Source organism: Geospiza fortis, unplaced genomic scaffold, assembly GCF_000277835.1.
Source record: "Geospiza fortis unplaced genomic scaffold, GeoFor_1.0 scaffold325, whole genome shotgun sequence".
NCBI classification, from domain to species: domain Eukaryota; kingdom Metazoa; phylum Chordata; class Aves; order Passeriformes; family Thraupidae; genus Geospiza; species Geospiza fortis.
Window position 1 is genome coordinate 1,437,182 of NW_005054427.1, and position 21,881 is coordinate 1,459,062.

Sequence of the window (21,881 nt, forward strand, 5' to 3'; positions counted from 1 at the left end):
GCCTTAATCCACTACTTCATGTCTGTCAAACCAATTAAAGATGTTTTTGTGGCACTTACTGCCTGTATAAAAGACTTCCTAGTGTTTAAAACCCATCTGCAGTAAATGAAGCCACCTGTTAGAATCAAAGTGAAATAGCCTGGCACTCAAATTGGAGGAGAACAGAGACAGCTCCATCCAGTACGCTCAGTGCTGCTGACATGTAATATACTGACATGTCTGGCAAGGAGACTTGTTTTGAAGTTGTTTTGAAGTACTTCTAAGAAGTACTGGGTAATAAAATGAGATACTATCTTTTTAAAATGACTTCTACGTCTTCTTTTTTTGGCATTGTTTTGCTAGTTTGAAGGAGCTCTTTGAATCTCAAGGTGAAATTGAGGTTAATACTAAATATGTAGGGATTGGTGTCTCTGACTACTGCATTCTTGCCAAAGGAACCTTTTTAGAATAACTGATGCTTCAGACAGCCAATGAGAGAGGATCAAAAATAAATAACACCATAGTCTTCTATGCATTTTTGTGCATTCAGATCCAAACAAAATAACTAAAATGAGGCCAGAAATTAGTAATAATTTTTTCCAAGCAAGAATCCAATTTAGAACTAACACTTACATAGCTGGTAGTGTAGTTGAGATGTGTATAGAGCAAATGTTTCCCAACAGCATGTACTGTTCTGTATCATCTGTAATTTTGCTTTTTGTTAAACTGTCCTGATTTGAAAAGCTTACTCAGAAACTGATTTCAAAAGTTGCTCTTCATGCAGAGATTACATCGTAATTTGGGTAATGCAAATATGCTCACAGCTCTAAGGGTCAAATAACTCCAGACCTGAGAAGAGAGAATTACTGGAATGTATTATGTCAGGTGGTTTGTAGTTTAAAGAAAAGGAAAGCTGGAGTTGCTTCTGCATCACATATAGGATGGTCTTCTCTGTACAAATATGGCTGTTCTTACTGCATAACAAAAAGCTTTATTTACTACATTCACCAAGTGGATAGTTCTTTGAAGCTTTCTCTTTACAAATGGTATTAGATTTCATCCTCACCACCTAAGCTTTGATTAAAAATCTTCTGATGTGGGCATTTCTCTGGGGCTATGAATTAATTTGCATATTAATATTGTGCCATAAAATAGCCTTTTTTCTCTGTGTTTTAGCAACAGAGGTAGCCAGGACTGTCACTTGTCCACTAACCTGAGTTCAGTAATCTGCTCAGCATTCCACAGGAGTTCAGTACTTCTTGTGGAAACAGTAGTTCAGATTTGTTTGAGAACAATCTTCCTGTTCCTTACTTGATTGACTTACACTGTTGGCTGAAAAAGGTGTTGGTTTAAATATAGAGGCCTAGCAGACAAAATGGCTTGCTTCTGGATAACTTGGTCCCAGATAGGGAACAGAATTTGCAAAAATGGGAAAGGAGGCACATAAAGAACCTTAATCTTCTGCTAGATATATACAGGTTGAGTGTAAAACTTCAGTTTTTTTTCTATTATAATTCACAATTTCTTTTCATTCTGCCCAACCTGATCCTCGTCAACCCCAACAATGGCTGAACAAAACTCTAAAAAGCTTAAGTATATTTTATCGTGGAATATGTTTATGTTCTAGAATCAGTGGTGTTGAAGTCTTTCTACTTACTGTTTGGGTCTCTGCCAGCTGAACTCAGTTACTTTTAGTGTCCTTGAATGGTGCTTTCCTCCACAGAACAGCAGTGTGAGGAGGTGACCCTGTGGTGGTTGTTTGGTACTGTGGCCATGAGCTTAGAGGACCCAGAAGCTTAAACTTCTAAACTGAGCTCATCTGGCAGGAGGTGTATTGTTTCACAATCAACACCTGTCTGTAAGGGGTCATTCCCTTTCCCTCACCTTCGTTGCTTCTGCTGCTGTCTTTCAATTTGTCTTTTCTATTGAAGCTTCTCCACCTCATCTGTACTACACTTTCATGATCCTTGAAAACATGAGAGAAACAGTTTTTGTTCTCCTTCTCTGTGACTTGTGAACAAAATGAGATTTTCCTTTAGACTGTCTTTTCTGGAAATCACTGACTGTATCAAAACCCGTAATATTTGGCAAGTTCAAGAATACAGAAGGTAAAATAAGTACGTATCTTTCAAGCAAACAGTGTCTGGCAACATTAGCTATAAGGACTTCTAATATTCTGGTGGACTTGGGTTTGGATGTGTAGCCAGCTCACTTCAGTCAGTAGTTTGGTAACTGCAATTGTGTTACTATTGAGCTGTCAGTAATCCCTGCGTGTGTTTGTGTAGGCCCAAAGCGAGTACCCAGGCAGGGAGAACAACAAGGGTTCAGTAACAGAGGCACAGAGGGGAAACAGGACAAAACTGAATGGAGACCGTCTTTCAGGGAATACCGTCCCTATGGAGCACAAAGACGAGTGGAATTCTCAGTGGAACGGTATGTATCCTGTAGAGAGAACTAAGGTCCCTCACAGAGGATATTAGTGTGCAAGTTTTTTGCAAGACTACTTACTTCATGCCTGTAAGAGCTGTAGTTTTAGCTTCCCTGGGGGTTGAATTGGTACATTTTTGTTGAATGTTAGAAATACAAGGCAAAGCTGAAAAATGTAAGATCTGAAAATGTACCCCCTAGTCAGCAGCATATTTGTAATGTTAGTTTCTGACCTCACGTACCAAGCCTTGCAGAACATGTAGGAGGTTGCAAACTGGAATTTACTGCTTGGACAGTGAATGCATATTGATTTTACTTTCTTCATAAATACTAGAAGATTCCACCTAAACCCTTAATGCTTCAGAATGTGGCTGTTCTTTCTTTATATCACAATAGTTGATATTTAACAAGTTGTCTGAAATTTTAGCAGTTGCACATAAATATGGGTTTAGATGGTGGAGCTATTGTGTATAAAGTTGTGAAGACTTGACCATTTCATAATGTTTTCTTTAGTTTCTGTAATGTTTTCAGTGTTAATAACTGCTGATCTTTCTGTTTGTGTGCTGTAATAATCCCTCTAGAGTTCAGTTTATGTCCATTTTCAATGAAAAAACCAAAATAGCTGTAGTGTGTACTGTATAAAGATGCACTCTATAAATTGTTCTGTAGCTGTTATATACTGATGTGTCCGATAGCTGCCCAAACATTACCATATGATTTTTTTTTTCTTCTTGTTAATTGTTCTATAAAAACAAAAGTCTGACTAATTACCTTCTTCTTAGACCAATGGAAAGATTAGACTATGAAAGACCAATAAGAGGCCGTGGTGGGGGAAGAGGCAGAATGAGAGGTAGAGGAAGAGGTGGTGGATTAATTGGAAGTTTTGATGGGTTTGACCAAAGAAGAAAACGTGAACCTGAAAGACAAAGTGGGAATGATAAAACGTAAGTGTTCCGTGTGCTGTTTCTTACTTGGTATACAAGTAAATAATAGTCAGCACTGTGTACTATCTTTTAGGTATTCTGTTCCCTTCCATATCCAGGTTGGCTGGCAAAAAGTCAATACTGGTTTTAGTTTGAGGTCATAAAAGAAGGCAAAAACCTCCTAAACTCATAGAATTGTTTTCCTCTCTAGAGGTGTGAAAGCAGATGACAAAAAGGGTGGAGGTGGAGCTCGCAACTGCAGAACAATAAAAGATGATACGAGGTATGTAATGTACTTGTGCCCATCATAGATCATAATTTTCTGTGGCCTATGTTAGTTCATCATTTTCATCAGTTTCATGTCCATTTTGAGCTTCATAAGCATCGCTTTCTATTATTGTTGTAATTGACGTAATCTTACATTTTTTTAACTTGGCTCCTTCATGATGGTAAGATTAAATTGAAGCAAAGGCATGATGATGTTTGTTCACTTAAGACAGCCAGAATCTTTTGACTGGAGCTGAGTTGTCTTTTAATGGAAATAAGTTATTACTTTTCTTACTAGTCAAGTAAATGGTATTTAATGGAATTGCTCCAAAATGCTAATTTTAAGATTCAAACTCTGTTACTGGGTGTAAAGTCCAGTCTCTTTTCTGGAGTTTTATGGATAATTTCTAAATTGCAAAACTGTAGTACATTTCAGTGTGGTTCTGAAGGTAATATTGAGTTAACTGTACCACAGAAGTGCATTTTAAGGTGCTAGAAAAATCAGTAGCATAATGTGATTAATGGCCGCTTTGAGGTAAAAAAAATCAGGACTTTTCCATTCAGTTCTGTATATCTCTTAGGGGTACTAATTTCTGTTCAGATTGGCAAAACCTCACTGATTATGTTGGCTTTTATCCATTCTTTGTACCTAGCAATACATTGCTCTTTCTAGTAGCTTTTGTTCTCATATACATCTAGAACTCTTTAATTGAAGGCTGATAAAGGATGGAAAAAAATAGTGCCTTATAGCAAGTATATTTGGCCACATACACATCCATTAACAAAATTGTTTTAAAAATAAAATTTTATTTTAAAACAAAATCTAGTTTTAAAACTTAATGGATTAAATCATGCTGAAATTTTGAAAAAATATAGCCTTGATGTGTAATAATTTTTGGGTCTTGATATTCCAAATTCTTCTGAAAGGTTGTATTAACTTCTCTCCATCCTACAGAATTTCATATTAAGAGTAGATGGTTTAGGTACCCTGGCTTTTCAAAGGATTAGCTAGGTTAACATTGTTCTGAACTGATAGTGCAAAACAAGCTTGCAGAAAGCTATCTTCTGTATGATATCAGGGAAGGCTTCATAAGCTTACAAGGTATTTATTGGCCCTTACGTATTTTCTTCCTAGTTGAGGTTTGGTTTTTTGGGTTTTTTTCAGTTCAATAGCATCAGAACTTATACCAATGTTTTCCTGTGGTGTGGTAGAGGTGACATAAAATTAAAGCTCTCTGAACAATTCTAAAAGCATGTCTGTGTCCTAATTGTGCTAATCATGCATTGAAGCTAAAAGGTGTTAATTTTAAATATGTATGCCTGCTACTGAAATGAAAATAAGTTCCTGCTGTCATTTGACAGTGAATTAAAGTCCATTTTACAGAAAATACAAACTTTAATTCTTTAAAAGAAGCAAAAAAGGCAGCCCCAAATGTCAGTGTTATGCTGACAACTAATACTAATCATGATTAGTATTCATGATTGAATTATTTCATCTTCATACATGCTTTTATTTTTTTAATGAAATAGGGTTTTTTTCCCAATATTCCCAAAATATGCTTGTTAATTGCTCAACTAGTCACTTGGTATATCTTTTTTTTCTGCTTATGCTCAAAGAGTTTTCCCTTTTTTTTTTTTTTTCTCCACACCGAGAAATTCTGGTAAAAGAAATAATGTACTGATTTGGTTTTTTTCCAGTGTGACTCATGAAGACTATGGTTTTGTTTTGGTTTTTTTGTATGTGTTTTGTTTTGGTTTGTTTGTTTACTGTTTTAGTGGGAAGGAACAGACTGCATCTATGGAGGAGACTGTGGAAACTCCTGAACAGCCAGGGACATCTGAAGGAGAGCCTCTGAGCAAGTACAGTCAGACAAATATTTTCTGTCTAAATGCAAAGGAAACGATTAACTCTTACTGATGTACTTGTATTGAGGGGCACACTTGAAATGTGAGCTGTGGAGTTTTGCTAGTGCACGTATTTAAAAGTAGAAAATCTTTGTTTTGTATTTGTGAGTATGGAAAATACGTCCCTAATTCTGACTGAAGCTTGATTTATACAGTTGGAGATTGCATTTAATTGCACAGTGATGCTTAACTTCCTAAGATTTGTTGATAATTTAAGGAGGAGCTACATACTCTGTTTTACCTTTTTCACGCGTCTATTTGTAGAAACTACCATGCATTTTCTTCCCTATCAACAGATATTTGAGGTGCCCATGCACTTGTACAAACACATTTAAAATACACTGAGCTACTCTAAGTTCCTATTCACCAATCACTAATATCATGCAGATATCATCTGTTCTTGAGAGGCCATAATAGAACTTGGAGAAAATTTCTGGAAATGCTATGAGCCTTAGAATAAGGAAACTGAGGGAGAAATGTGCCCGTTGTCTTGTGGCTTTCATTATAATCAGTGTCATGGCAAATAAATGAGCACTGGCATAAGAAAAATAACTGGACAGTCTTATCTAAGTAAAAGATTGAAAGAATAAAGAGCATGTGGTGCATATCTCCTAATGAGTGAAAGATGGTCAGTGCAGTATGTCAGCTTCTTCTGTTGCTGTGAAGCCTTTTTTACTTCATGGAGCAGCTCCAGATATTAGTGATATGGGTTCATTTATTAATTATAAAGCTAACTAGACAACAAAACCTGTTTTATATCTTCAGATTGTTTAACCCTGTTAGAGGTTCAGTTGATATGACTTTGATTCTTTTAATTTTAGAGTAGGTTTTAATATATAGGTAAAGGTGTATACACATGGGGAAATCTGTCTTTGAATGACTTGTAACTGAAAAAATGTTTCTAGGCTAACTTAAATTGGATGGGCAGTGTAGGTACAGTGACAAAAATACACTGTATTAGCTAAATATGAAAACAGTTATTCAGCTTTTTAAAAATTTTGATTTTGTCAGTTTCTGGTACCTTTGTTTCATGCTTGTACTTGTTTCTACTTCAATTCAAGCTCTTTGTAGATATGTCCCAATATCTGTTCATGGTAGAGCTTAAGGCATGAGAAGTGTATACAGTGGAAAAGGCCTCTGGCAGAATTTGCCAGTTATCTTTAACTCTTTCATCTTTCTTAGAGATCACTAGATATTTAGTCAGACTGGGAGCCTTTCTGGAGATTTTACTCCTGTTTGTATTTTTTTTAAGATTAATTTAGGCATAGTCCACTGAAATTCAAATTATTCAAAAAAGCAAGTAACCTACAAGCACAAAATTCTGCACTGTGTACTCCTTTCAGGGCAATAAATGCTGTCCCAAAGGCTTACAAATCTGTATACAAAACATGAGTTACATAAATCTCCCTGCACTTTCTTTTTGGGGGGTGTCAGCTTGGTGACCCTATGTATTTAGGCACTAACAGGAGATACCTGTGTGGTTAGTGCCTAGGTCATTAGGGATGGTTGTATGGCATACCCCTTAACAAGATAGAATTGTTGTTGTTGTAGTGTTTAAAAGCAAAAGCTGGTAGGATATGGTGTTCAGGCTTCAGGATGTATTTAAAGGTCTTATATGCTTAGGTTGCCTCTGCTGTCCAGATAACACAAATTAGGCTACCTTCTGCTTTTGCTACAGCCTCAGTATTATACAGGGTTGTGTGTTTGCTTTGGCTGCTGCTAGGGTCATTCTCATTTTGATGCTAAAATGCAGTGACTGCAAGGTAACCATTTATTTTCTACTGCTTTATTGCAGTTGTGTGCTTGCATTGAGAAAGAGATTGAAGACTTGGTGTTGTTTCATCTCTCATTCTCTTTCTAGTCTGAAGTGTTTCCATTTAAAATTACAAGTAAAAAAAATGTATTCTTTGAAGTTGGGAATAACCTGTCTGCATGAAGATGGTGTGGAGCTTTCTGATGAGGTACTGGCTTATTTCCATGCAACTCTGGAAAAGAGGTTCTGTGGGCTTCTGTGACTTACGGGGTCTTGCCTTTAAGACTCTGTTTTCTCATTCCTGAGCTTCTATTTGCAGAGTATTGCTGGATAAGAGTTTCTTTAATACTTGTATGGTATGATATAAGTCAAGGTGTTTCTTCCCATATCCTCAAATCTTCTTGAGTGTATCAACAGTTTTTATCTTTAGTTATGTCATCCCAAACCGCATGCTAATATAGGGGGTTTTTTTGCTGCAAAAGCAAAACCTAACCTTGACCCTGTATAAAATACATAGGTAGTGCAGAAATATAAACTTGCCTGACAACTGCTTTTGGTTGAACTTTTTTTCACGGTTCAAACAATGTAACACACTTGTGTTGACCAATTCAAATTAGATTTTTTTGGTTTTATTCAGTACAACACATGGGCTAATCAATTCCTGTTCCTAAAGGTATTTGCAGAGCTTTTATTTAATCTTGTGGGGTTTTCTTACTTTTTTTTCTCACATGATAGTTTTCCTTCTGGCGCAGCTATGTATCACGTTGTTTATGTAAAAGGAAGCTTTAACAATTTATCTTCAAGATGTTTTAGCTATTTATCTCATTTGTTTATTTGTTTTGTTGTTGTTTGTTTTTTATTGTTTAATGGTGGCATAAAGCTGTTCATAGATCAGGCCAGAGCTTTGTAAGTATTTGATTCAGTGTTTTTCTTCCATAGTAAGCTTGTACAATTGCTGTTTGGTCTTACCTTATATAACTGTAAACTTTTCTATAGCTGGTGATAATTCGCTTGTAAATAATGTTTAGTGGGAAAGCTTCTTGTCATTGACTTCTTGATAGAAGCTGGCTAAGCATTTGCTTTGTGCAGCTGTATAATACAAAAACTGATCTGGGAGACTCCTGCTGTCATCATTTTTAATATGAAAATAATAGGTGAATAGCTGAGCTAAATGGCATTCCTTTCCATTTACCTTCCTTCTAGTAAAAAGCAAAGGTATTTTGTTTTACTGTATACACAGCAATCAAGGCATAGTTAAAGGGTTATTGTCATCCACTGGAGACACTGAAGCAGTAGGAACTATTACCGAAGGCTCTAATTTAGTGGTTTGGTAGGACTTTGATTGTAAATTCAGTTTGTTCATGTCCAGAGGTTGTGCTTAGTTGTCTGGCAGTGTTTTGTAAGCATGACTGCTGGTGTGCCAAGGAGCTTATTAATTTGATTAATGAAAATGCACACCAAGCAGTTACTAAAAATGTATAACGTTAGAAGGTAGAAAGTAATATACAGAATGCACTTCCATTCTGGCTTGGTGTCCAAAATAACTTGCTGCAATCAAGTGTCTGTCCAAAATGTGATATGGAGGTTTTTGTTGGTGTGCTTCACTCATAGGTGTTTCCCCTTGAGAGTCTTGACATCCTAAAACAAATTTGTACTGCTAATAACCTAGCAATTAAAACCATCCTTTGGAGTAAAAGCCAAAACCATACTTTGCAGTTGAAAAACTCAAATATTTGCAGTGTAAATCTGCAAGTATTTCCTTTGGAACTGGCAAGTGGATGTTTTTGTTGTATGTGTAATTTTGAAAGAAATAGCTCTTTTTGCTATTTTGCTTTTTGTGAGATCAAGTTGCTGTGTGGTCAAATGTCTTCGTGTTTTCTTATGAGCATAGCAATTTAGACCTGAAAGGGGTCTTTTGGGCCCAAGCCATGACCAGTTTTAATTGTTGCTTCTGATACCTGTCCAGTTGATTTTAATGTACTCTGCTACTGGAGATTTCAATGTCCTCTGATGGTCTTTCTAATACTTAGAAAAATAGAAGCTGCTATGTTAGTTGTTTTTTTATCTCCTGGAGGTCTTGCCTTATTGTAATGGATATGCAAATTTTTTTAGCATTATGTATATTTCCTTTGCACATCTTTAAAGGCTTCCCCATTGTACATGATGTGTTTTAGACTTGTGTCTTGCAGTGCTACTGTGGACTTCTCACCCATTCCCATGTAAAAGACGTTATTCAGTTGAGATATTGTTCCACCCTACCAGCAATAACAGCTGTTCCAAACAAAACTGTTGATATGGCTCCTTATCATACATACTGTATTGTTGAAGAAGGAACAGATACTTGAGTGCAGTGCTCCTGCACAATCCAGGGAGTTGAGGTCCCTCCTTCAGAGCTGCTGCCTTGTTAGTGGCTCTTTCTATGTTTGGGTGGCTGATACTTTTGCCTGAGTGTTCGTATTTCTAGTTCTTGGGACTTTCTGGTGATTGTTGGTTTGTTTGCTTGTTTTCAAATCACTGGGTCACTTTAGCATCTCCTACCACTGAATCAGAAGCCATTCAGTATTCTTGAATACTTGTACTATTGCCCTTCTTTTGGGCAATCTTTGTGCCACAGAAAATGTAGTAAATACTATTTTATGCTGTTAAACTCCCATTCATGTTCTTGGCTTGCTTTTGCAAATGGAAATATTGATAGCTAGTTCTCAAGTACTGCTGTCAGTTCTGCATCTTTCTGCATCTCTTGCCAAGGACTGGAACCTTGTCTCTGTAATGTGGTGAAAGGTTCATGGGAGAGGAGGAAAAAAAGACTTCCAAAGTTCAGATATGCAATTTACTGAGATACGGCTTAGGAAAAATTAAATCAGTCTAATAGAGACACTTTTATTAATCATGTTTCTCTTTAGTTCCTCTGAGTGTTTACCCGAAGTCTTGTTTTTCTAACACTTATTCCCAAAACTGAAGCTCAAATAATTGATCAAAAGTTGTTTGGCCTCTTATTCTTGAGGACAGCAAATTGAAATGGTTTTGGGGCTATGTGTTCTTAATGCTCTTACAGATGCAACAATATCTGTTGGTGTTTTTCCAGAAGTAGCTGTTTCTTTCACCAGTATCCTTTTTATGTAACTCAGTAAACTATTTTTTCCCCTAATAGTCCTTCTAATACAGTTTCAGATCGTAATGAGAGGGGAGCTACAGACTGCTTACCAGTCTTTTAACCTTGAATTTCTGGTTGATAAAGCTGGAATTTTCAAAACAACAGGGCATAAAGGCATGTCAGAGGGGCAGGCACGTAGTGCAGGACTTATGTATTTGTTATTCTTCTTTGAAGTGAATTTAGAATTAACTTCCGTTAATCCTAGAACTAAAATTAAGGGCTGCTTTAGTGTTCAGTTCTGCTTCTCCCTTTCATATGCTGGGTGTTTACAAAAATACTGTCTAATTTTGGCAAGAAATATGAATGCTTTGGCGCAGAATCAGGTAAGAAGGACTAGGCCTGTTCCCATATAGGCTAGTTCTATAAAGTGCAGTTCCAAAAAATGTGTGTATTCCAATGGGTTGCTTGTACGACTTCAAAAACAAAATACATGCAGTCACTGATTGTCATTTGACTCGGCATCTTTCCATGATAAAAAAGTTCCAACTTGCACCTGATAAACTGTATATTTACATTGGGGAAATTACAATTTTTTGGTAGGACTGTGGAATTATGACTGAATGCAGAAAACCAAATCCATCATTTGCCCACAAGACAGGTTCTAATGAAGGGGCTTTCTAGAAAAGTCATTGTTAGGGAACCACTTAATCAACTCCAACTGCTGTTGTAACTCATAACAGTTTTCTATATAAGGAGAAATGGTTTCTCAAGCATCTTGGAGTAATCAGTGTGGGCTTTCCTGTACAAGTCATGGTATTTGACTTGTTTATGCAGCAGAGAGTTACGGTGGTGTAGGAAGTTGTGCTCTCCCTGTATGTGATGCTGATTAGTAGGTAATAGCTTTCTGTAGGTATCATTAAATGTAACCTGTAGTATTCTAAAAGCTGGTGTCCTGGCCAGGCATGTCTTGATCAGCAGCAGAAAAGTGGCAGAAGAGTACTTAAGCATGATCAGTGGAAGGGAAGTATTTTGCTTATGTAACTTGTCTTATCTCTGTGTATTACAGACATAAAACCTTCTGTCTTTACAGTTCAAAAATATGCAAGGCAGCCTCTGATGTATTCCATATATTTTTCTAGGATATATAATTATTGTACTTAGTGACAAATGATAATTTGACTAGGATTAATCTGATTTTGCCAAGTGATAAATACTGTCTGCTTGTCTGTTGCTACATCTGACAAAAAATTCAAGGAAGCATCTTGTGAAATTAACAAAGGAAATGTTAATAATTACCTGTAAGATCCCATGGTGTGATCATCATATGGTGAACATTTTTGATGACTGAAAGCTGTGCTAAAAAATGAATTCACCTCATACTGTCATTGTGCAGTACAAGGCAATGAAACCATGCAATTGGTATGTTTTAAAACTGCTCTGTACTATGCTTTTTTTTTTTTTTTTTTACTGTGGCTGTATTTACTATGGGTAGATCCACTATTAAACTGTAGGGTTAAGAATATGCCAGATCAAAAGGCAGAATGATTTTGTCCAGAATCTAAGTACTTGAATTCAGGATGAGACTGGATGAGTACTAATACAGGAAGCTGCAGACAGCATTTGTTCATGTGATTAATTTCAGAGTACACAAATATATACTCTAAGTTACATTAATGTGAAACTATCACATGAAGTTACTGTGAGGAGTAAGTGAAATTGACAATAATTTGGTGAGAAACATTCTAAATGTTTTGTTTTATATCCTTAGTTTGGAGTTAAATAAGATAAGTGCTCTTGTTTATCTTGTTTTTATTTAAAAAAAAAAAGTTTTTTACTCTAAAACTGTAAACTTCTAGGGCTGCTGAAGGAGAGCCAATGGAAGAAGTGGTTCAAGAAATGACATTAGATGAGTGGAAAAATCTTCAGCAACGGAATAGACCAAAGCCTGAATTCAACATCCGGAAGCCAGAATCCGCTGTTCCTTCCAAAGCAGTGGTGATTCACAAGTCAAAATATAGTGACGATGTAAGCACTGCCTCAGGAATTCTGTAAACCTTCCTTTATGCCCAGGGATAGGAAACTGTCTCTATTTTTTTTCTACTAGCTTTAGTAAAATCTGAATAGGCAAGAAAACAGTATCTAAGCTTTATCACTGCAATGACATGTGCCCCAAAACTGGCTTTAAATTGTGTTCAGTGTTTTTGTCTGACATCATCTCCCCTTTTTTCTGTGCAAACATGTAATATATCAAGTTGTTTTACCTTATGGCTCTGCTGCTGCCACCTGTATAGGTCTCTAGTAATGCTGCTAGAAAAACTCGGCTTATGAGTTTAATATACACTTCTTTCCTCAGTTTGAATCCCGCTTAGCTTACTTGCACTTGCATGTATCTCATTGTGCACTTGAAAATACAAATTTTGGATTTTTAGGGTGTGGTTTTTTTAGGTCCTGCTTCTTAGAACTAACCTTGGAGAGCTTGTGGTGCTGTAGTGTTCACCCCTCCCAATTTCCTCTAAATTTTACTCCATAATGTTATTTAGATTGAAATTCCATGGAGAAGTACTAGTTCTAAGGAGAGAGAGGGGAAGCTTCTTTTAGAGTCTAGCTTACTTAGATTTCAGATTTTGAGGGTCACAGAAGCATGTGCATACAGTCTCGTGTGATGGAATTTTGATCCTTGAAGTCTACATGCATTTATGAATATGTACCTTTTCTCTAGTTATAATAATAGCATCAAAACTTGCCTAATCACTTTAGATTGTTGAGTCTGCCTTCTTTTTAGCGAGACTTTTTAGGTTAGAGTTGTCATTATCCCCTCTTTCTTTTCTGAGAGGTAGTGGTAGGGGTGGGGAGATACATTCCAGAAACTCTGAAGAGAGCAGATATGTGAAGAGTACATACAAGTTTCTGTTCCTTTTGCCTGTAAAGTTTCTCTTCTGGTAGTATCAAGAGACCTTGTTAAAGTGAACACAGAACAGGAGGTACAGGAACTGTGTAACATAGGCAGGGGAAATCCCTGAATTAGACACTGAATAAGTGATTCATCATTGTAAGGGATCAGTTGACATACACTTGATCATTACTACAGTCCCCATTAGTTATGCTGGGCAATAGTCTGACATGCACTAGCTACTAGGAACACCCAGTTAAAACCACAGTGATCTCATAGCTGCAGGCACGTAGAGGAATACATTGATTAAGTAGCTTTGATATGGCCTTTTATCCATTACTTGAACATAACTGTAGGAGTAAGTAGCTTAGGTCTGATGCTCTAGTCTCTTTGAAAACCTCCTAGATTTGTATTTCTGACAAACTTCTTTAGTATTATGGAGTTGGTACGGAAGCTTTTGTTACCAGGAATCTCTGAACCAACAACAAATGCATTTCCCAGGCATCTGGGAAGCTGCAATTACCTCATCTGTGTTAAAATCCTGTACAAGTTAAGCCTGTCTTCTACTCCAGATGCTATCTTGGTTCATCTGCTGCTTAGTCTATAATATAAGTGTGAATGTGTACCTGGGAGGGGAGGAGCTCATACATGGAAAACTGTAGACTTTAACCAGATCTTCTCTTTAGTTGCAAAAAGAAGACTTTGAAGATAATTCTCACGTCTTTCGAAAACCAGTGAATGATATAACTTCTCAGCTGGATATTAATTTTGGGAGTCTTCCTCGCCCTGGCCGTGGTTCAAGAGGAGCACGAGGTGGTCGTGGCAGAACACCTGAAGAGACAGGACCTCGACCAGAAGTAATGGTAATGGATTTTGTGGTGGTGGTGGTGTTGTTCATTTGGGGTTTTTTGTTTGTTTGGTTGGGTTTTTTCCTATTGTTGATGGTGTTTGTGTGTCCTGCCCCTTTTTGTGTGGAATTTTGATTTCTGTAGTGATAGACTTGTTTTTAATTCCTGTCTCATAGTATGTTGTCCTGCATATTGAGTTCCTGGCCCATATTATGTTACTTGAAATTAAATACTGATTCAGGCTCCCAACTTTTAACATATACATTTCAAAAGGTCTGATTACTGGGTGCTCTAATGGTAACTAGAGGAAAGGATGCAATTAGTTTTGATATAAATTGGGAAGTAATTAAAATAACTAAAGGCTTGTATCTCTTCCAAAATATTTTGTGGTACAGTGATACTTTTTTTACTAACAGTGAGATCTGTAAATCTGTGATCCTACAGTTCGATTCATGTGTTCAATATAACCATTATAAAAAAAATCACTTACCTTTTCCTTTGGAATAAAAAAAGCATTTGTACACTGGAAAATGGCATCTTTATTCTTCATACTAACAGAAACTTTACTGTGACTAAAATGCTTTCAGACCAGGAACTTTTAGAATAATATGGAAGTATTGATGCTTTTGTTTCATCTGGAAGAAAAAGGTTCTTTATGGTAACAGATCAGAGAGATTAAACGACAGCCTAATATGTTCAAGTAGTTCTAGAATGTAAAAATATAGTAATGCTGCTTCTAAAAATATGCTGTATTCTGCTTGAGACTGCTTTAATTTTTCTTCATTCAGTGCTGCAGAACTTGTGACCTTCTGGTCCTCTCCAGGGAGCATTATAAAAACATTCACACTGAAAAGAAACTATAGTAGTCACAAGTTCTGAGATAAAAGCCTTGTGATAGTGATGGATACAATTTGAGTAGAAGAGGCCTTTAGTAGTAGTAGCATTTGAGTAGAAGAATGAACCCTTTTGAGGGTAAAATGCATATACATAGCTGTCAGATACTTTTGAAATGCATTCATTTTTATAAGACTTATTTTCTTCCATTCTAGGTGCAGCTTGTTGCTCCAAATCCTGATGATCCTGAGGATTTTCCAGCGTTAGCTTGAGGACCCATTGTGAATGGTGGTATCTCAAAGTTGCTTTGTAACTGTGAAGAGACCAGTTCTATGCTGGTGTGGATTAAGGAAGCCAGTTTCCTTCTGGAAAGTTGTTTGGGTGTTTGGTATGGAATGATTGCAGCTGTCTGCTAATAGATTTGGGTTCTGCAGATATGGGTAGACTGGGATCCTGTCACAGGCTCCAATGTCTGCCTCCATTTATGAAACCTATGGGAAGGCTTAGAGTACTTCCCTACTAGGCTTCAAGTGAAGTTAAAGGGAAGAGTGTTTAAAAATGTATATAGAGATTATATCAAGTTCTCCATGACACCATGGTGAAATGTAAACTGTACAACACAATCCACAACTGGGACTCAATTTCACTGTATATTTGAAAGTTGTTTCTTTCGGGTGAAGTGTATATTTCAGACAGTCACAAGTTGCAGTTCTTCAGTGTTTTACAAATAAAGAAAAGTGCACATTGGTTTGGGTTTGAGGTATTATTTTAAGAAGTCAGAGTGGTAGGTGGAAGCTTTTGCTATTTGGATATAGTCTGGAGAAAAAAACTGGGGGGAAAAACCCAAACCCTAAACAGCAATCTGTACTCACCAAAAAAAAAGTGAACATCTCTCTAAATGGAAGTGATCTTTAAAATCAAGGCAGCATAGGTGCTTTGAATTGACACCTAACCCTAATTCCTACTTAAGCAACAAGATATAGTCTGCAGTTACTTTGAAGATTAAGTAAAATAAGAATTTTAATCTTAAGACAGAACTAAATTATTAAGTAAGTTTTTAATTTTAGCAGGAGCAACTACAAACTAAAATGTTAAATGCCTTACCAAGAAATTTGTGATGTTGGGGATGAGGTGCAATGTTCTTTCATTGCAGCTTTACCATACTTGAGCCAGATTTTCTGTTCCCTGTCCAAGGGGACATTGAGAGCCATTCTGGGGGATATGAGAGAAACAAGAAAATGGTGCCAGAGGTGATGACAGAAAGAAAGAAGCGGAAAAGCACACTGGGCATTTTGGAAGTAGCTGTCAGCCTCACAGGAGTCTTCAAATGCCTGCTCAACTTGAACACATTCTTTAAATTTACTGGGAAAGCAGATGACTATAAATCTGTGTTTTCCCAGTTCTGTGCCTCACTTCTAAGCAACTCTAAGCAGTCTCCTTTGAGAGTAGATAGTGGATGAAACTTAGAAGAAAAGCTTTTCTTTGGAGTAAGCTCTAAGAGTACTCACAATCTTAGAAGTCTTTGCTCACTGATAAGGCTTTACTCAAATAGGATGTAAGTCATCCTACAAAGACTCTTTTCTGTAAGCTCCAAACAGATGGTCTGCAGAGTAGGTAAGCCCAAAGGATTTGTTTTTGCATTGTTAAATTATTTATATGACAATGTGCTGTAACGTGAGATTTTTTTACTTTGCAAGAAGTTCATTGTAGTGGCATAGAGATGCTCTGACTTGCAGTAGGAAGAATGTTCAAAAGCAAAGTTTTGGTGTGAGAGGAACCCATGCTGCTGCTATTTGAGTAACTGAATGGGATGAAATAATGCATACCTCCTTCACTTTGTAGTCATGAAGTGTTACTTGAAATCGCTGCAGTTTAAGATTTACCTGATGCTGCCCTTTTTACAGGTGTTGTTTGTTTCTGCCAAAAATGGAAATTTAATCAATGTGGAATAGAAGTGATTTTGTTTGTGGGGTTGTTGGAATATTTTGCTTGTTCTTCCCTTCTTGTTCCCATTTTCCCATTGGACAAGGAAGAATGTGTCTGAATTTTTATTTGTATTTTTACTTGCTGGAGTGAGTGAATTCATAGAGATGAGGAGAGCTTCTTGGCAGGGCTTCCTTCTATTTCCTGTCATGTTTTGAATATAGCCTTCTCTTCCACTGACCTGTTTTTGCTAAGGAAAGTGTTCATATGCTTAAAAGTAACCCTCCCTTTTTCTACTAAAAATCAAATCTTTGCTATGCTGTGCTACTGGGCTCAATCTGCTGTGATGCATTCAGTTTAGTTCTGACTGTTCTCTGAGAAAACTGAGAGAATTGTTTATTTTTCAATCTCCTTCCTGCTGTTGCAAAGTTACTGTTTATTCTTCTAACTTTGATCTGCCTTTCCAAACAAAATGACAAATAGGTTCTTTGGGGAATGCTTTAAAGGATTTGTGAAAATGTGTCTTTATAATCCACTTTTGGTTAGCAGATCGTAAACTCCTGGTTAAAAGGAGAAAAGGCTGGTTACAAGACTGTTTAATTAAAAACAGAACAAACCAACCACCCAAAACTAAAAAATACAACCCATCCAAAGCTTTGTGAGAATGAGATTTAGTGTAATTGATTACTGCTTCAACCAGTTAGAGCATGTATGTGTGACGATTTTATTTTTCAGTTTGTCAGACTTGAACATGGCTTAAGAGTTTCTCTAGTTGATGGTATATCCAAGTATAGAAATTATTAATTGCAAGTGATGACAGTGAATGCAGTTTCTTTGCCTAGCTGTGATAACAGAACTGTAAATCTCAGTCATCTGTCATATTTAAGGTACCAAAATAGCTGTATCTGCTAAGCACAGATTTGCTGCTGTCACTCCTGGTGTAGCTTTACTCCTTCATGTAAAGCAGTTGGCAGCAGGTGTAAATATATATACAAACACTAGTAGAATATGGCATGCATATTAAGAAGGGATTAAATTGTGTTGCAGGTCTTAGTCATGTTATTCTTTAATGCACTGCTGCCAGTTACTCTTTGGATTAATGTAGTGAGTGGCCTAGGAAAAACTGCTGCATTTCAGGTTTAAGTTTTAGATTCATGTTAAGTTGCAGTAAGTTTGCAAAGAAAGGAATTCACCTCTCTTCATGACTGCCATTTACATATTATAATGTTGATATGTTGTTGTTCAGTTGAATCATATGCAGTAGTACAGTTTAGGATTGGCAAGTGTATATTAATATAAAAGTGCCTTTAGAAGAAGGGGAGAGAAATGTCTGTGCTTAAGATGAGAATACCAAAGAATGAATTAAGAGACTAAGAAGTAAAAACCCTGAGTTGATGAATAGGAATATTGGGCATTTGAGCCCATAAGAAATGAGCTTTCAGCTGGTTACACATTTTTTTGGTATGAAAACTGGCCTTGGAGTAAAAGTGTGTATTGGGCCCAAATTCAGAATCTGTACCTCTAGTACACTTATGCCATTAAGATTATCCTTAATCTTATATTATACAATTTTCACATAATTTTTCTGTTTTTCTTTCCAGAGCTGTCACAGACACATACACACATATTGATAGGAAAAACTGAATATATGTGTGCATACACGCACACACACAGATATATATATATATGTACATGCAGTGTTGGAAGTAATGCAATGCTGACTCATTATCAGTGGATCAATAGTTGAATGTGAAAAATTATTCTTTGCATAAAAAAGACATTTCAATCACTGAATATTGGGCATGAAATCAGAGCTTTTTCTCTTTGAGTAGCATATGCTGAGCAAGTACTGAACAGTTTGTGCTTGGAGGGAGGTAGCCTTCAGTCTTTGGAGGAAGCAACAACTGTTACACGTCGGCTGTGTTGCTTAGAATTTAACTTGAAATACATTTCATCTTCAGTTTTTTATTTCTCTTTTTTATTTCTCAGCAAATGCCTTTTTGAATTTGTGATACAAGTGTTGCAGATAGCAGTATCTTCAGTGCAGCCTCAGATACTGCATCAGATTTAATGGCTGTTGGAGATGAACCAATGCTAAGTAAATTGAATAAAGTTTCTGCTCTCCCTGTTTAGGTAACTAAACTAGTTACAAGTAAAACTAACAAGTGTGACTGTTCATATTCTGTGTTCTCTTGTCTCTGCAATGTTTTACAGCTAGTTAACAGGACTCAATAAGCTGTTACTTGCTTTTAGCAATAGTTGTTCTTCTGTTGAGATTTGTACAGTAGTTACTGTTTGAATGAAAGATACTGAATTTTGTGTACTGGAATTAAATCAGTGGGATAATTCTGCTAAAACGTAAAAATAACAGCAAGGTACAAAATTTTTTTCTCGTGCCAGAAGAGAATAATAAACTGACACATTCTGATCCAGGAGTTCTGTATATTTTAGTTGTTTGATTATATTTCTGTTGCTTATGGATTGAGTGCTTCTTTTCGGAGTTTTTGCTAGCTCTAGCAAAGACTTGGAACCTTAGAGGCTGTTGTAGGAAAAGAAAAACCCAATGAAAATGCCACCAGAGTGAACGAAGACCAGAGGCTAGAAAGGTCTGATCAGTGGGAAGAAGAGATGGAACTCCAAAAAATCAATGTTAAATAGTAGTTCACTTTAAAATAGGTATGATGCTGATGTAAAGAGATGGACAAAAAACACCTAGAAGCATGAAAGCAGGACAAATATAATATGTTTTAAGTACTGACTAGAGATTCAGTCCAGTGAGCATGTCATTTTGGGAAGAATGGTGAAAGATCAACCTAGTAGTAGTAAACATGAACTCAGGAAGAAATACAAGGATGTCTAGAGAAAAGCTGTGTTCAAAGGAGTGATAATGAAGAGATTGAGCCCTTCCACTGAGCAGAAAACAATGGATTATTCTGCTATCTTAAAAGAATGGCATCAAAGCACTGACAGAGGCAAAAGCAAGCTCACAAGGGTAAGAAGTGATGTTTCATTATTTACCCTCCTGCTATTGGCATTACTCTCGCTTTGGATTTTCTTGCATTAGTAACAGCTGATGCCAGGGTCTGTTCCCATCATGCTGTCAGGATACAAAGACTTTGGGGTTTGCCACTTTATCCTGTTAGTGCTGTAACTGAGCTGCAGCAGCTGGCATGGTTGGAGGTGCTAGTGGCACAGAAGAGCTTTTCATCTGCTGCTATGCTCTTATGCAGCAGGGCCACCACATGCTGGGTTGAGGGATCCAAAACACCAGTGGCTGCTTGGCCTCTCTGGTATATTTATCAGCCTTTAGTACTAGGACAGACCTTGATAGAGAGGACATGGACCAGGAATGGAGTTGTTTAAAGGACAGACTTTCTAGGTGCCTTCTTCCACCCCCTTTGTGACAGTCCGGCACTTGACAAGGCTCTTGGAAATATCCCATGAATGGAGGGTGTCATGTTTAATACCAGATTTACTTACTTGAAGATGGTTCATGTCACATGGCATTTCTAGTTTGGAGTGATACAAAGTATACTGAAAACACAAACATAATATTATAATTAATGTAGCAATTGAAGAACACAGATCCTTCACAATACCAGTATGACTCCCTTTATTGGTCCTTATGAAATACATCCTCACTGTCATCATGCGAGGTGTCCTCAGGTGTCAAGAAGGAATGGGGAGGGTTGATCATTTAAAGCCCATTGTTCTCTTTGAAATTCTTATGGCAGTTGTCTGGCTTTTATTTGTGTTCATTCTCCCCATGCTGTCCTAGTCTTCATTCTTGCTAAAGAAGTACTGGTTGATCCACCCAAACTTTGATAGCCACTTATCCAAAACAAAGGCCACCCCATGTTCCTTCTGAGTTGAGATAAATTCGTCTTTGTAACTGCTCTGGTCCATCTTTTCCTGAGCTTCAAAAGCACATCACCTTTTTGTCTCTTCTCTTGACCTTATTCCATATTTAGGACTTATTAGCCACATCCATATGAAACCAATCCCAGAACCAGAAGTGCAAGAAAAATACATTTCTTCCTCAACAAACCCTTGGTGAGGTAGGTTTAATGCACAGCTTCTCTCTGAAACTAGGCTCAGATTTCATGTATAACAAGGCATCCTTTTTGCTATATCATGTTTTTGTCTACTCCTACATAAGCAATGTAGAAATTGCAATGCAAAGGAGGCTAAATAGATCCAAATTGAAGTTACTCAGAACTACTGTGAACAGATTATTCTTGCATTGACTTCTCAATGGAATTGTCTTGGGCCACTGTTCAGTTTTTCTCTGTGGGATTCTTTCTGTCCTCTGCCCTCCCCTGCCCTGTGCCAGTACTCCTTAAATTGCTAATGATGTGATAGGGCTTAACTGTGTTTTCCTGTGGGCATCACATGCATAAATTGGTGTTCTCCACCATTCACTCTTCATCAGGCAGCTTGTTCATCAGGAAAAGGTGCTTTAAATTCATGTAAATTTGGAAAGGATCACCTTACAACAAAAGAACACAGATTTTCCAACTATAAAACTCTACCTTTGAGGCAAGCAGAAGTTTACTTGCTTGTCAAATAGGCTCTGGTTGGTGTGTGCAAATTCTGCATTTTCTAATGTAGGTAAGGTGAAGGGTGATCAAGAAGTATTCCGGTTGGTAGCTATTTTTTGCTGTTGGATATTCTTTAAAAAGACTAAGCTAGGCTATCACCCACGCTTGAGCAAAAATCAGTATACCTAAAAATTTAATTATTTTGGGAAGCCTTCACTGTTGTGGTAAGTCTAAAAGTATAGAGTATTTAAGATAATGCCTGTTTCTAAAAATTAATACTATATACTCATAGAGGAAGGAGAAATGACAACTGAAATCTCATTGATCTGTCTTACTGTGCTTTTTTCACTGTGTAACTGTATCCCAGCAATTCAAATGCAGGTACTATTTTCCAATGTGAGTTCCTGGAAATGTAGAGCCAGAATATCTCTATTTTTTAAATATGTGCTTAAAAATGTGTTTTAAGAATCTGTGCTTTAATTAAAGATTTTCAGGCA

General features: G+C 36.9%; 1 protein-coding gene across 1 annotated transcript; it reads left to right on the forward strand.

Annotated features, from left to right (window-relative positions):
• Positions 1-1,683: 1,683 nt before the first annotated feature.
• HABP4 (hyaluronan binding protein 4) lies at positions 1,684-21,881 on the forward strand. Its single transcript, XM_031061842.1, has 8 exons — positions 1,684-1,741; positions 2,241-2,412; positions 3,189-3,350; positions 3,541-3,612; positions 5,373-5,456; positions 12,205-12,373; positions 13,925-14,101; positions 15,136-21,881. The coding sequence occupies exons 1-8, from the start codon at positions 1,684-1,686 to the stop codon at positions 15,190-15,192; spliced, it is 951 nt and encodes a 316-aa protein (XP_030917702.1). The 3' UTR covers positions 15,193-21,881.